General features: G+C 34.8%; 1 protein-coding gene and 1 non-coding gene across 6 annotated transcripts; one reads left to right on the top strand and one right to left on the bottom strand.

Moving 5' to 3' along the window:
- Window positions 1–8,144: 8,144 nt before the first annotated feature.
- Window positions 8,145–8,217, top strand: TRNAR-CCU. The gene has a single exon. It is a non-coding gene; the product is annotated as a tRNA-Arg (tRNA).
- Window positions 8,218–10,195: 1,978 nt separating this feature from the next.
- LOC109337954 (L10-interacting MYB domain-containing protein-like) lies at window positions 10,196–16,025 on the bottom strand. Of its 5 annotated transcripts, none has more exons than XM_019575054.1 (4): window positions 12,522–12,998; window positions 11,846–12,430; window positions 11,258–11,734; window positions 10,196–10,860 (listed from the first exon to the last, which is right to left on the bottom strand). In XM_019575054.1, exons 1-3 carry the CDS (start codon window positions 12,933–12,935, stop codon window positions 11,258–11,260), a joined length of 1,476 nt encoding a protein of 491 aa, XP_019430599.1. In that variant the 5' UTR covers window positions 12,936–12,998; the 3' UTR covers window positions 10,196–10,860. The 5 variants fall into 5 exon arrangements, with proteins under 5 accessions (XP_019430599.1, XP_019430600.1, XP_019430602.1 ...); XM_019575055.1 differs by lacking the exon at window positions 10,196–10,860 and adding an exon at window positions 15,920–16,025 and having other exon boundaries at window positions 10,987–11,734; window positions 12,522–12,855; XM_019575057.1 differs by lacking the exon at window positions 10,196–10,860 and adding an exon at window positions 15,913–16,023 and having other exon boundaries at window positions 10,987–11,734; window positions 12,522–12,851.
- Window positions 16,026–16,788: the final 763 nt, after the last annotated feature.

Raw genomic sequence — 16,788 nt, 5'->3', positions numbered from 1 at the left:
TTGCTCCTCTAGGAAATGTTGGGATTGTTCTGCCTATATGGTGGGTTGAATTGTTGATCAATCCTCTCCTTATGATTATAGTAATTGCATGATTCAGGTTGTTCATTGGCCCAAGCTCAATATAAAGGTTCAATGAATTGTTTGCATTCAGACCACTCATGCCTTTTTGCTCCACATCCCTCACATGTTGCAATTGTAGACCCAATAACATTAGCGTGATATTTTTCTAGCTTTCCAAACCTTTGAGAAAGGTTATGTAGCATGGAAATTATATTGTCCATATGATTGCCTGACTATTATGCACTAGAGTCTCTTCTTGGATGATATCTCCTCTCATTCAACCATTAGTGATGATTGGAAACTACATTCTCTATGATCTTTGAAGCAACATCAATTCATTTGCACATAAAGGCACCACCTGCTGAAGAGTCCAATAATTATTGTGATGGAAAGTCTAGCCCACTGTAGGAGTTCTGAACCAACATCCAAGGTGAAATACCATGATGAGGGCAAGCTTCAGTCAACTCATTTAATCTTTCTCAAGCTTCTGCAATTGATTCCCCATCCTTTTGACTGAAGTTCTGGATGAGGTGCCTATAGTGCACAGTTTTGGAAGGAGGAAAGTAGTTACTGATAAAAGTCTCCTCCAAAGTTCACCATGTTGCTTGAATTTCAACATTTTGATTCTTTAGCCACGTCTTAGCTCTGTCTCTAAGGGAATATGAAAACATGCGAAGACAAATGGCATCTTCAAAATCCCCATGAATCTTCATTGTCTCACAGAATTCCAAGAATTGATCAATATGGGCATTTGGATCTTCATGAGCTCCTCCTCTAAATTGGTTTTGCATAACCATTTGGACCAAAGCAGATGTTAAAAAAAAATTCTCTGCCTCAATAGCTGGGCAGATTATTCCAGGACGTGAACTACGAGCATTAGGGACTGCGTAGACGCGAAGTGGTTTTTCATCTCGTTCAATCATTGTTTGTACACACACGTCTTTCTCATGCTCTTTTTCTTTGTTGTCTTCTTCTTCTTCTACGAAAAGTACTATAGAAGGTTAGGGCGCATTAATCGCAAATCAACAACGCATTAATGTCGAGTCAACGACGCATTAATGTCAAGTCAGAGATGCATTAATGGCAAGTCAGAGATGTATTAACGACGTATTTGAAGGGCTCAACCCACCTCCGACAGGTGGACGGTGATGTTCGGTTCATTGTTAATTCGGGAAGAGTCCAAAATGACCCGGATTTATCTGGGGAGGAACACTGTTAGAGATGTAAGCCTCAGAATAGTTGATATTCAAGATGTTATAGAACCTGCAGAATTAGATAATGATGCACTGCTAAGTTTCAAGAAGAGGAAAAGAGTAATTGAGACTTCTAAATACTAATCTGGTTAGTCAGCTAAGAAGAAAAGAAAGCTTATAATGACCTTTACTAAGGACAAACAAGTTCAAATTTTCCCCAGTAAAGAAGGAGCATTTACTCAAAGGGAGGAAGTTCCTAAATAAGGTATTGGAGGCCCATTCACATAAATTTCCTTTCTTCCAATACCTGCCTCGAAGTGAAAGAGAACAGGTCCACGTTCTGATGGAATTTCAGCATCATTAAGGAAGTTATTCGAACACAAACGAGTGAGGATGAGTATCCACTTGATAAAGGGAAAGATCTATTGATTAATATTTTATCTTGTTCACACAATCACATTTAGGTGACATTTCTTCTCCACCTTCTTTGTAGCCTTACCTTCATCATCACTAAAAATCCATTGTCCACTGAATGAACGGAATGAGCTTTCATGTTGTTTATTTGCTGCTAAATTTAAAGCTATGATGTTGTTTGTAAGTTTATCTGGTCTGTTACATTCTCTCAATCCTCGAATAGATATTTTTTGATACTATGCAATACACACCTTCCTTAAGCATGAATCATTGAGTCAGCCTTGAATCTTCATTGTTCCATATACTTTCATATTTCCCTTCTATGTTATCCTTAGTCCTTGGAAATTTCTCTCCCTTTGTTCAACTATATTTCATCCTTATGTCATAATGACATAACCTAATACCTCATATGTCTCTTAAATCCTAGAGCTACTTAAAGAAATACTTGTATTCCTCTTTCCTTCACCTTATCTTAGTGCATTTCATACCTTTTATCAATCTCTTGATGTTTTGTCTACACTCGTTTTCCCTCACACTGATGTCACTACTCTCTATTTTAGATTTGTTGTGCAATGACTCGTATCTCTAGATAACAACAATACAAGTTATGGGCTTGGACTGATGTAAAGGGGTTGGTGTAGAGGGCTATATATTTATGTTATGTAAACCTAATGTAACAAGGAGGAAAATAGTCAAACACAAATCCTTATTCTCTAATAATACATAGTGGTAGACTCTCAACGCTCTCGGGGATGTAGGCACAATTGGCCGAACCTCATTACCAAACCTCTTGTGTTATTCTTTTTTCTCTATACTCTTTTACTATTTTATTGCTCGCTTGTTCCCAACAATTGGTATCAGAGTCAAGTGGTAGATGATTCTTAACCCAAATAGCAGATAATGGCTAAAGAGGGTGAATGCATGATGCCTAGATAGGGTGCGTCAAAGATACTGTGCAAGAATAAAGTAGATGAGTTGAAGGACAAGAAAACATGGTGAAACTATGGTGGGGCGATATATGTTGATCCAGAATCCTAGAAAATCATGTACTGGATTAGGATCAAGGTGGAGATAGGAACTCATGTGTTGAGTTTGACCCAGAGACAGGTGCTGACAATATCTCTCTACATGTTTAGAGAATGTTCTCATTTGAGATGAGAAGTGGAATATCCTAATGGCGTGTCTGAGATGTCATAGTGAAGGATGTTAATTGTTAGCATATCCACAAAAGCACAGAGGCACTAAGTGAATTTTATGTAGGGTGTAATATGGGCATTGGCTTTGATGCAAGTTGTAACACAAGCATTGATAGAGATGGAGGGATGTGACATGAGCATTGGCTTGGATGCAAGGATGTGACACAGACATTAGTTAGCATTGATGCAAGGTTTGTGTTGTGGGTATACTCCTTATGGTGGAGTATGATAGTTCTTTTGAACTAGGATTGTCGGAGTAGACAATGTTGGTAGCGGTTGAGGCTTTCCAAGGAAGCTCCAAGGTTCAGTTTGACTGAGTATTGAAGAGGACAATTGTTGGTGAACTTTTGTGTAGATATTACAATATATCGAAAGACTTCCTAACAATAAATGACTAGGCGGCATGTTCCATTTGATGGCGGTACGGGAAGATGCACTACATGTTTGGAGAGCTAGGCTCTTGGTAAAATCGTCAATGATACTCAGAAAGTTTATGATATAGTGGAGTAGACTCTTATGTAGAGGAGTTTTAAAAGAGTATTAGACATTGAGAAAGGTGACGTCATATATTTGCTAAGGTGAAGATTCTTGTATAGATTTCCCAAGGAGCAAGATATTCGTCTATTTCAATCAAGGTGGAAATTGTTGAAAATGTTTGAAATATGTTATTATATGAAGTCCCACATTGCCTAGTATTAGAATAGAGTGGATTATCAATGTTATATATTAGACTCAAGTCTCTTGTTGTAATGTGCTCCAAATAGAAACACTCCATGGGCAGGTGGGCCCATGGGTGTGCTAGGGTTTGTAATCTTTATTCTCTAATAATATCTTGGTAGCCGCTCAGCGCTCCCGGGGACTTAGGCACAATTGGCTGAACCCCTTTTCCAAATTTTCTTGTTTCTCCTCTTCTATTTATTCTATGCCTTTATTTGATTGTTTGTGGCCAACACTGCACAACGATCGTTTCTGCTGCACCAACAATTGGTATCTACATCTGCATGGAGTACAAAAGTCAAATACCTGAGGTCATACAATGGTATGAAGTACAAAGACTCACAGTTTCAGAAATTCTATGAGGAACATGATATTCAGAGGCACTTTTCGGTGAAATAGACTCCTCAGCAGAATGGTGTTACATAGAGGATGAATAGAACTCTTATAGAGAGGGCCATATGTATGAGACTGAATGCTAGACTTTCTAAAGGATTTTGGGCAAAGGCACTTAGTATGGCATGTTATGTCATCAATAGATCGCCACGAGCTTCATTGGATAGTAAAGTTGCATAAGAAGTATGGACAAGTAACCCAATCAATTATAATATGTTACATATATTTGGTTGTCCTACTTATGTACATGTATTTAGTGATGAACGATCTAAACTTGATCCTAAGTGAAAGAGGTGTATCTTCCTTGGATATACCAAAGGTGTGAAGGGGTTCAAGTTATGGGATCCAGTTTCCAGAAAGGCGGTGTTGAGCAGAGATGTAGTGTTTGATGAAGATTTCATGCTAAAACACTCAGTTTTGATAGAGGTGCCCAGGCCAAATGGCGAGACTTTGGGATCAAATATGATTCCAGTGAGCAATGAAACGGTTCGGGTAATTAAAGGTGAGGAACCATGCACTAGTTCAAGTCATTAACATGATGATTCTCAGGTAGAGAGTTCAGGTGTGCATGAGTATTTACTTGATAGAGACAGGGATAGACGTCCTATTAAACCTCTAGAGAGATATGACTTTAGTTACTCTCCATATTAGTTCAGGAGATCCATGTAGCTTTCAAGAGGCTATAAACAACTAGGGGAAAGAACAATGGATGGGTGCCATGATGGAGCAGATGAAGTCTCTACATAAGAACCAAACTTGGGAGCTTGTCCCATTGCCCTCAGATAAGCGTGTAGTTGGGTGCAAGTGGGTGAACAAGAGGAAGCTAACAGTATCAGAAAAAGAAGGGGAAAAGTTCAAGGTTCGTCTTGTATCAAAATGGTATTCATAGTAGAATGGGATCGACTACAATGAGATTTTCTCCCCAGTGGTGAGACACACTTCTATCAGGGCAGTGCTTGCCTTGGTAGCCAGTCGGGATATGCACTTAGAACAGATGAATATGAAGACTGCTTTTCTCCATGGTGAATTAGAGGAGAAAATTTACATGACACAACCAGGAGGGTTTAGTGCAGCTGGACTGAGTCACTTGGTTTGCAAGTTGAAGAAGTCTCTATATGGGTTGAAGCAGTCTCGACGTGGTACAAGCGGTTTGACACTTATATGTTGAAGCTTGGTTACAAACGTTGTGAGTATGATTCTTGTGTTTATGTGAGAAACCTTGATGATGGTTCTTTTTTTCTGTTACATTATGTTGATGATATGTTGATTGCTGCTAATCATTTGAGTGATATCCATGAGCTGAAAGTCATGCTAGGTAAGGAGTTTGACATGAAAGATTTAAGGGCTGCTAGGAAGATTCTTGGGATGGAGATTCACATGGATAGGGGAGCTTGAAAACTATGGCTCTCCCAGTAAAGCTATGTTGAAAAGATCTTAGATAGATTTGATATGAGCAATGCTATAGTAGTGAGCACTCGATTGGAAAATCACTTCAAGCTTTCCCTAGATCAGTGTCCAAAGATGAATGAAGAGAAGTAGTACATGTCAAAGGTTCTATATGTCAGTGGAGTGGGTTGCTTGATGTATGATATGGTTTGTACTAGACCGAACTTGGCACAAGCAGTTAGTCAAGTATGCAAGTACATGTCTAAACCAAGGAAGCAACATTGGGAAGCAGAAAAATGGATTTTCAGATATTTGAAGGGGACTACATGTATCAGTATCATGTTTGACAGCCAATAGAGTAAGCCTTCAATTATTCGTTATGTTGATTTAGACTATGCATGAGATTTAGATGATAGAAGGTCCACAATGGAGTTTGTCTTTACCCTTGCAGATGGACCAATTATGTGGAGATCATCAGTTCAGTCTGTTGTGGCTATGTTCACAACTGAAGCAAAGTACATGGTAGCTGGTGAAGCTTCTGTGAAAGCCATATGGCTTATGGGGCTGGTAAATGAGTTAGACATTGAGCAAGGTGGAATTCCGCTGCATTGTGACAGTTAGAGTGCTATCTTCTTGGCAAAGAACCAAGTGTATCATGCTAGGACCAAACATATTGATGTGAGATTTCACAAGATCATAGAGTTGGTAGCTTGTGGGCAGATACTATTACAGAAGGTTCACACTTCAGAAAATGCAGTTGATATGTTAACCAAGTTGGTTACCATGGACAAGTTCAGGTATTACTTGAGCTTGCTGAACATTCACTGATGCTAGACTATAGAGCTATAGAGTATCCCAACCCAATGGCGGATGATGGAGATTAATGATATTCGCCAAGGTGGACATTGTTGTACAATGACTCATATCTCTAGATAACAACAATACAAGTTATGGGCTTGTGCTAATGTAAAGGGGTTAAGGTAGAGGGCTATATATTTATGTTATGTAAACCTAATGTAACAAGGAGAAGAATAGTCAAACACAAATTTTATTCTCTAATAATACATAGTGGTAGTCTCTCAACGCTCCCGGGGGTAACCACAATTGGTCGAACCTCGTTACCAAACCTCTTGTGTTATTCTCTTTTCTGTATACTCTTTTACTATTTGATTGCTTGCTTGTTCCCAACAAGATTACTTAGTTCACCATTCTTGACTTACCATTATTAGTTCTTTATTTCTTTATTTAAAAGGAAGCAAGTCAAGTTAATCAGTACATGATAAAGCTTGAAGAAACTAAGAGAGTTAGCAAGAACCAAAATGAAGCTAGGGAGAACAAAAAAAAAAGAGTTAGCCGAAGAAAGACAAGCAAGATTAGCTCTAGAGATGAAATTGAATTTCATTTCTGCACATATGAACAAATCTTAAGAATTTTATTCTTCAGAGTGTTGAGTTGACAAAGTTGAGCAGAGATTGAATTGTTTTGAAAAGTTCTACACATATCCTTCAATTCACTGCCGTTAGTATAATTAAAATGAGTAAAAGGATAAGGGATAGAAAATCATACAATGGTTTATCGTGGTTCATTCGAAGAACAATATCTAGTCATTCTCTCAAAAGAATTTTTCACTATTTCCCAAATATTATAAGTACTAAACATATCTTCAGGCAAATATTATTTTTCTACCAAGCCTCTAAACATTCTAAGTATTCTTTCACTCACAAAATCTTTCCGCACTCTAAAGTTAACTAACTAATCTTTCAATACCAAGTCTTTTAAAGCGTTAAGTATCAAATATAAATTTTCGGGTTGATCATTTATAACTCACTACGGTGGGAAAATCAAAGTTTAAGATCACTTTAGTCTACTGTTTATAAACTTGAGTATTTTCACTTTCTTTGTGCTTAGCTTGAATCTATACAAGATATATGAAAATATAAGCTTGAGTTGTTCATTCAATAAATATGTCTCTAGATCGCTTTCTTTTGTAACTACATGTATCTCTACTTCAATTTTGAGAAGCTAACTTCTTTTATATATAATCTAATAGATCTTCACAAATGCTATAACAATTTTCATCGTAGTATCTCTTTAGGAATACTATTTATTGCAGTGTATTTGGCTAAGTGTGATATCAAGAAATATGCAATTAAAAGAACTTCTTGTGTTTGAGGCGAGTTTAGATGTTCAATAAATGTTTTCGATTCACTGTATTTGATTATTTCGAAGAAGTTCTCTTTGAGAATTACTTCATACTTAAACATTGTCTCTCTATATTATTCAGAGTTATTTCTAGTTATTCCATTGTCTACTCACTTTTGTCTTCTATGTTTGCAAAGAAAATAAAATTTGTATTTCCCAGTATTATTTCTCTTAACAAAAAAAACGTAATATTTAATATAGGAATAATATAACACAAACATGTTTCATGTGTAAGCGGAGTACATTTTGAATAAAATATTTGCATTGGTCAAGAGAAAAACAAAAAAAAAACACAGAAAATTAAAGAAACGAAGAAGGTAGAAAATAATAGTAAGAGTTCATTTCATAATTATCTTATCACCTATATAGGTTAAGGCTTCAAAATAGTTAGATTGACCCATTATAAAAATGTTGGGCTTACATTCTTAAAAACATTCTTGACTAAATCATAGGTCATCCAAAAAATAGTAGGCTTAAATTCTTAAAAACATTCTTGAATAAATCGTAGGTAATTATTTTATCTTATTTAATATCACCATATAGTTTACGTTATATTCACTGAAACGGGAAGAACAAATCAATAGCGCTTGTAGCTCAGTGGATAGAGCGTCTGTTTCCTAAGCAGAAGGTCGTAGGTTCGACCCCTATCTGGCGCGCTTTTTTGTTCAAAAACACTACATTGAAATTTAATTTTTTAAATCATTCACAAAAATATTAGTGCTAATTTTGCAAAAGTCATTAGCACTCATAACAAATATAATCAATCATGACAGTATCACTAGGGATAACATAAAAATTGAACTCTACCCTACCTTAGACCCACCTCAATTATATAGATTTATGTGTCTTATCTACTGCATTAGTGTGTATATATGTGCAATAACAATGTTACTCTGATATCAATAAAAAAAGAAGATCAAAACAAAATGAAAGCCATCATAAATTTTTTAGTCATTCATGCTATAGATATGAGTCGCCGTAAACACTGAGCTGAGAAATATTTTTTCTTTTAATAGTGAGGATTATGTGCTCATATCACCTTTAGATATTATGTTGATAAAGGTCTCATTGCTTTCACTAGTGCCAATAGAATAGATGTTTCGGGTTTTTCATCGGATTCGTTTACTCAAAACTCGATGGGTTTGGGGATGGTAACATTACTTTCAACTCCACTAAAAATTCAGGTTCGAGTTATGAATTTTGGGTTCAGGTTTAAGTAAATGCAAATCTAACTTCGATCCGCCTCCTTGCCATTCCTAAGTATCATTGAAGAGTATGAACATAATCAACAATTATTCCATGCCAACTAACCCCCTCTCATGAAAAAGAAGAAAAAGATTATCTTCCACGTGGTATTGCAAGAGTGCAAGTCATTTACAAAATTATGTCAACAACAAGGAAACCATTATGTTAATATTGTAAAAATTTCTACCACTCGGAACAAAAATGTTAAAAATATATAATCATGAGGCTAGTATCATCGAAGAGTGTGAACATGGTCAACAATTATTTTATGTCAATCAAGTCTTAGTCATGATAAAGATGAAAACTTGCATTGGAATAGTGGTCATAAGAATCACATGGTTACAAATAAGATCATTTTGAGAGATATTGGTAAGTTTGTCATAGTGCAAGCTTGATTGGACAATGATACTATAGTGGATTCCAAAGGTAAGATACTTTCATGGTAAAGATATATTAGTTACACAACTTATCAATGATGTCTTATTAGTTCTTAACCTTAAAGAAAATTTCTTGAGAATTGTTCAAATGATAGAAAAAGATTATTCTTTCCACTTTGAGGAAAATATTTAATAAATGACAAATGAATGTATTTGGATTTAGATCCTAATGGATAGATAGAAAGTCATTCATCAATCAATAGAATTCAATTTAAATTATTCAATACATTTATATTCAAACTTAATTAATGGATTCAAACTCATTCAACCGGTCAATGAATCCATTTTAATGGATTGGATGGATTAATAGCTAATCCATTTGATAAAAACACTTTTAAATATCATTTTTTTTAAATTCACCTCTTTTAGGAAAAGCACTTTTAAATATCAGTTTTTTAAAAAGTGTTTATTTTTTATTTTTTAAAGAAATACTTTTTAAAAAGTGATTTTTGTAACTTTTAAAAAAGGTTATTTTTTGAACTTTTTAAAAAAATAACGTCTTTACAATATTCTACAAACATGCAACGTTTAAGGTTTTATGTGTAAAAATTTTAACAAATATTTACATATGTTATAAATCAAAGTGAGAGTTAAAAAATAATACAAGAAAATGAGAGTTGAGATAGTGAATAAAATTGGAAATCAAAGAACACATTTTGTGAATATCCATGAATATTCATCGTATATATGGACAGGTTCATATCATTCATTACTAAAATCATTCATTAGATTATATACAATTAAATCATTAACTTAACTTTGGATAAATTTGGATAGATTTAATTTTTTTGCATGGATTGTGAATAATATTTGAACTTTAGTGATCCCTTGTAGCATTGATGCAAATGCTAAGCAATATTCCACTCATCATATAAACTTTCTATCTACTATTTTCTAAATATTATCACACCAACTTGCATAAGTATCCCAAATTATATTTCTTGTCACTCAAAGCTCTGTTGAATATTGATCATTAATCAAGCATCCTCTTGTAGTTCTTCAGTTTTTCCAATTTGATGCTAATCTTCATGTATTTGTTACTGCGAGTAACTTCACAAGGAGATTCTTTTGGTGTAGGTTTCATAGTGGCAGCATTAGCAACACTATCCAATAATAAAAGAATGTAAAACTCATGTTTGTTTTAAGATTATAATCTTAAAATCACTGGTTGTTTCAAGTTTATATATAACCTTCAACTTCACTGGTTGGTCTATAATCTTGTTATCAAGAAACCCTTGAACATACAGAAATGTCACCATTAACCAACTTACCACTACAGGATTTAGAAGTTGCTCTTCCTTGATGAAGATTATACCAAAGGAAATGACTACTTCTCTAGGCAGAGGACTGTAATACAAAAGAAGGGCATCCGAATAAAGTATCCTAAGCAGCGATATGGAGCATTGACCTTGTAATTTTGCTTCCTGACCCTATTTGTGACAAGTTTGAGCAGCAGATAGAGAGCAAAGATACTGGAAACCAGTTTGCTTCTCTGCAGTCTTTTGAGCCTTAGTTTTGAGCTCGAGAACAAGATCCTGCAGCTTGGGGTATTCACAATGAGACTTCAAACTTCAAAGGCTCATGAACTCATACTTGTTTGTGGAATCCAACATTCCCCTGTTGAGTGTTAAAAACTTTAGTTGACCACTTTTGTTAACATTTTCTTAGTACAAGAAAACAGTTGACATAGACATTGTTTAAATAAGAAGTCTACAAAAATTGATTTTGAAATGGTCTGGGTTGTTAACACAAATGTTCTATCTGACTTATTTAAAACCATACAAATACTGGCAACAAAATATGCCAGAGATTAGTTAAACAACGGAAAAGAGGCTTCGCTGCCATTTATCGGCTATTACATTAAGGAGCTACTGACATAAACTTTAAGGTTCCAGGCAACATTGTCATGTATGCAATATAGCCCTCTCAATTTTATATTATCATACAAGGAACAGATGACTACATAAACACCAAATTATATGAAATGTAAGATAAAGATGAAGAATGACAAAACCTAGAGTAAAGGTGCACCAGCAGACTGAAGCCGCAGCAACCATGAGACCCTCAGATTAGGCTTTTTCAATTGCAGAAAAATTTCCCGATATTCCTGCTTCAGGAATACATCTAAAGCAAACAAGTAGAGGTCACTTCCTTGCTCTATTTCTTCCATGCTATCAAGGCATTCAATGCATTCACCGATAGTATAGTTACGTTTGCCTTCAGTAGATGAAATTGCAGTTGCATTCTTTTGAATATTCACATTTCTTGACCCAACAGCATCAGAAGGGTAGTTGGTTTTATCGTCTAGTTTAGCTGTGTTTGCTTCTACTTTATGCAAAGGGAATGTAACTTCACTATCATCACTCTTCCTTTGGTACACAGCAGGTTCAATCTCCTCTGTAACAGTAGTTGAAGTTCCATTAAAGATGGTTTCCAATATGTCAGTGAATTGCAGTTCCTTAAGGCGAAATTGTGCAGCATCTGGGTTTGACTGCACCGAAACCATAATGATGCTATGAGTAACAAAAGAAATTATGAACCTCCCTAACATTCGCACACTAGCAATGAATAGAAATTAAGTGCATTCAGTAATTCAACATACCTGTAAATATTTGGTCCAATCTTCTTCACTAGCCTCAAATTTCTGGCTTGATGGATCCCATTTCATATAACTGGTGCCAAGAAGTTTACACCAAATTTTCCACTGTCCCTTGATAAGATCCCAGTGATTCTTAAGTTGTAATCTATCATAATTCAAACCAGTTTTCGAATAAAAGGAGTCAATAATATTCTTCCAACCTTCCTTTGTAAAATGATTCCCAGGCTTATTCCCCTTTAACGTCTCTTGCAGACATATATCAAGGAAGATCTTGTGAACTGGAGGGGTCCACTTGGCTTTGACGATAGGAGGTGGTGAACTGGAGAAGCTTTGCTCACTTGAAATCATATTGATTGGTATAGCATTAACCACAACAGAATTATTTAATCCACAATCCCTACCAACACTCTTACGTTTCTTCTCTTGCTCTTTTCCATACAAAGGAGATGTAGCTGAAGCATGACTCTGCCTCTTAAGCCTTATTATAGTTTTCGTTTCCCCAGTTTGTACTTCTCCATCATAGATGATATCCAATTTGTCCTTGAACTGGATTTCCTTAAACTGAAATTGTGCAGCTTCTGGGTTTTCCTGTGACAAAACGTTTTCATTATTATTAGCCTGAAACCATGAAGAAGAATTCTTGCTATACTAAATGAAAATTAATGATTACCATCTATACCTTTATATAATTGTGCCAGTCTTCCACAGAAGCACCAAACTTATTGGTTTCTGGGTCCCATTTCATGGTAAAATCACCAATCAACTTGACCCAGATTTTCCATTGTTTTCTGGTTAAATCATAATGATTCTTAACTTGTATCTTGTCATATCTCACACCAGTCTTTGCATAAAAGGATTCAAGAAGATTCGCCCAACCCTCCTTGGTAAAATGTGTCCCGGGCTTATTCCCCTTCAACGTTTCTTCTACACATAAATCAACAAATATTTTATGGAATTCAGGTGTCCAAGTGGCTTTCGACGTTGAAGTAGACATCCTTGGCCAATGAAAGGTTCTGCTAGTTTTTACAAGCACAACAGAGAGGAAATGTCCATTAACTCGTAACCATGCCAACCAATTTACCAAGTTTGTCATGACAGAGGGATGGTGTGACTATGAAGGTTATGCTTCATACTTTATACTATTAGTCTATTACTTACAATCTCTGAAGCACAGATTCGTCAAACACCCTCGTGTGTCGGTGTCAGACACGTATCCAACATGGATACGTTCGGATTCGCAAATGATACGTATCCGTAGAGTATCCAAAAATTAAAAAAATAAAATAAAATAAATAAATATCAAGATATGTATCAGATTCGTCTTCAATAAAATACAAGATATATAGATTCGTTTTCAATAAAATATAGGATATATAGATTCATTTTCAATAAAATATAGGATATATAGATTTGTTTTCAATAAAATAGGATAAGATAGATTCGTTTTCAATAAACACCAACTTATTTAAAAGCCACAAAGACTCATACCAACATACTGTCATATCACATTGACCCTCCGATAGCTGATACTCTCTGATCCACAACTTATTTTACTTTGAATATTTTGATTTACACGTATAATTTTATCATATTTTATGTGTTTTTTATTATTTTATACGTGTATCCCTGAACATATCGTATCCTAAATTTTAGAAAAAATGCGTGTCGACATATCGGATACGTATCGTATCCGACACACGTATCCGTATCCGTGCTTCATAGCTTACAATGATCAACAAATTAGTGTATTAGAAATTTATTTATATATTTTATTTTCATATTAGTTCCAAACAATAAAATCCAAAGATAAACATAAATCATTTGAACTTCAAAGAGAAAGAGCAAGAGAATTGAATAGAATAACCAAGCCTTAGTCCCAATAGGTGGGGTCGGCTACATGGATCGAACTACATCATAATGCTCTATGATAAATCATGTTCATTCACAAAATATTGATGTCTAAATCTTCCTAGTCATTATGCTTATGGTTTTACTTGGCCTCCCTCTGACTAGAAATTGAAGTAACCTCCATTTGATTTAGTCTCCATATTAGAGTTTTTAACAGTTTCCTCCAAATAAACTCAAACAATCTAAGGCACGATTCTACAATCTTTTCTACAATAAGAGCTACCCCAACTATCTCCCTAATGCATTTATTCTTAATCCTATCTTATCTAGTATGTTCATTCATCCAATGTAACATTCTCATCTCTGGTACATTGAGTTTAATTTCGTGTTAATATTTAACTACTCAACATTCAGACCCATATAACATTACAGTTCTTAGAGTTGTGCAGTAAACTTTTCCCTTAAGCATGAGAATTGAATAGTAAAAACAATTGAAGTGCACGGTCTATGACAAAATGAGACAAGCACCATTTGGTACAAAGAGAAAGGGAGATGCTTGAGTTAGACAAAATACTTTAATGCAATTGTAATTAGATTAATCCATTCCTCATATGCCTATATAACTGTGTAATGTTGATTTCTGATGAAAATGAGATTCAAAGGGCTAAATTAGTATAAATCATTGGGAATCTATATTTCTATAAAAAAAATAAGCTTCCACAATAAAGGACACTGTCTCACTAAGGGATTACAGAGAAAACAATGTAGAAGTTGATGCTAGTATTGATCTCAAGATATGTTTATCAACAAATCATAAAAAATGCTAATTCCTAAACAACTTCATCACAATGAGATGGTACGTATAAAGAGGGGCAGAAACAAGGAAGCCAAAGGTGAAGTCACCCTAAAGGCAATATGGGAGTTTAACGCCTTCAGGGGATGATGTGCTAAAAAGCTCATGCCTTACTTATGAAAGCCATTAAGAAAAGAACATACGGGAGAAAAGGTTAAATATTTGATTATTTTGCATTAATTTTCCATATTAAATACCTACTCAAGCATAAAACATCAAATTTAAGAATAAAAAATCAATATCTTCAATTTACAAAACATTAAGATGATTGCTGCTAATTTCTAAGAGTACTAAAGAAGTGAATAGTGTTATTATACAGTAGCTATAGATATACCATAATCTTAAAATTCAAAATTTTCACATACTGACTCCATTAAAAATTATATTATTTAACTTGGCATCCTGAATAAAGTATTTTCTTCTTAGGGCTCTCCATGAAATTCTTCTAGGTCCACACCTCCCAAAGATCAACAACAGGTTACTTCTTCAACATTCTGACTATTTAACTGCGTTTAGCATTAATTAACGTAGCTGGAGTAATTTGGGGTTGGTAACAGTTATCAATAAGGCACTAGATGATAATGTTTGGCAGAGGCATTAGAATAGGACAGAACGGAACATAAAATACAGGTTCTGTTCTACAACAGAACATATGGATCAATGGTTCAACTAAAAGGGTCGAATCAGTGTTTTAAATTGCACTCAGCAACCGCAATCTTGGCCATAATATTGTGATTTCAGGAGTCTCCACAACAGCATCACGACTGCAATTGCAGCCAATCAGCCGCATTTTTCCATAATTGTAGTAAATGCAACATAACCGCAACTGCCCCCTCAATTTAAAACACTAGTTGGAAACAAAGAGAAGACGACACTCTATTCCATTCTTTTCTAGCTGCACAAAAAAATGACAAAATGCTACCTAAAAAGTGTACCTCGCTTGAACCAAAAAAAGGTTGTGCTGGAATCGCGCACCTCAGTGAAGGATCATCACCTCAACCACAAAGAGGCACACCTCGCCTTTGTAACAGGCATACCTTTTGACACATTTAACCTCACTGAGAACAACAGATATTTTTTAAAACAACTCTTACTACTGAAATTTCTTATTTCCGAATATAATTAGGTATGAATGTAAAGGGTGTGCAATAAAATCTATCATTCTAATACATGCACATGCATTGCATCAAGACAAAAAGAATTAAATTATAGCACAGAAAAAAATCAATGAAAATTGGATTAAAATTGAAAGGGAAAATATATTAATCAAAGACTTTGAGTTGGTAGCTAACTTTGCTCAGTGAAACAACATTTGGGGGTAAACAGAAGAAGAAAGGTTAATAAGAAGTGAGATATAAAGGGGTAAGTGTTATTACCTGAGATTCAAGGAAAATGCTGGATTTGAAAGAACCCTGGATTATTGTATTCTGATAGCTTCGGAAAATGGAACATGTCCTGAAACCCTCTCTTTTCTATGAACCACGCACCAAGAATGCGAGCCTATGTTTTTGTGTTATTGGGTTCTTTTATATGATACATGGGCCACAATTGTTGACTTGTTGTTAAAACTGCTTTAGACCCTTTAATGTGAGGTGCTTGTTTTGGCACCTTTTTTTTTATTCAAACCCCGTTTTTCCAAGATAAATAAATTTGCATTTCCGGACATATTTTCTTTAGAATAGAGTGGATAATAATTATATAAAAAGAAGGAAAAGAAGCTGAGAAAAGTGCATGTATCTGTCATAAATCGATGAATTTTGATATAAAGTGATCGATTAATCCATATAAATTTAATTAAATAATATTTTAAATTATTCAATTCATTTATATTCAAATTTAATGGACATATTCAAATCATTTATGACTCTATTTTCATGACAAATTCAATCTTTATTAAAGTTATCCATTGGATTATATCTAATACTTCTAATGAATGAATTAAATTTTTTTAGATTCAGATGCATTATAAATTATGGATAATATTTTCACCTATAAGTGTAACCCTCAATATGATGGGAGCTTAAAGTCGCTTGTATTATTAGTGTTATGCAAGTTGGATTAGAGTAGAGGTTTAACCAGTTTGATCACCGATCGATCTTTCAAATTACCCTAGTTCACACAGGTAGCCAAATGAATATTTGAGTTGTTTTGAACCATGAAAATTATAGTTCCACCTGATTAAGCGAGGTCAACCCAGAATAACCCAAGTCATTGACTTGAAATATTTAGTGAAGAAAAAACTAGA

The sequence above is a fragment of the Lupinus angustifolius genome, unplaced genomic scaffold (genome assembly GCF_001865875.1).
Source record: "Lupinus angustifolius cultivar Tanjil unplaced genomic scaffold, LupAngTanjil_v1.0 Scaffold_16_7, whole genome shotgun sequence".
Classification (NCBI taxonomy): domain Eukaryota; kingdom Viridiplantae; phylum Streptophyta; class Magnoliopsida; order Fabales; family Fabaceae; genus Lupinus; species Lupinus angustifolius.
This window is presented reverse-complemented; position numbering and strand designations above follow the sequence as displayed.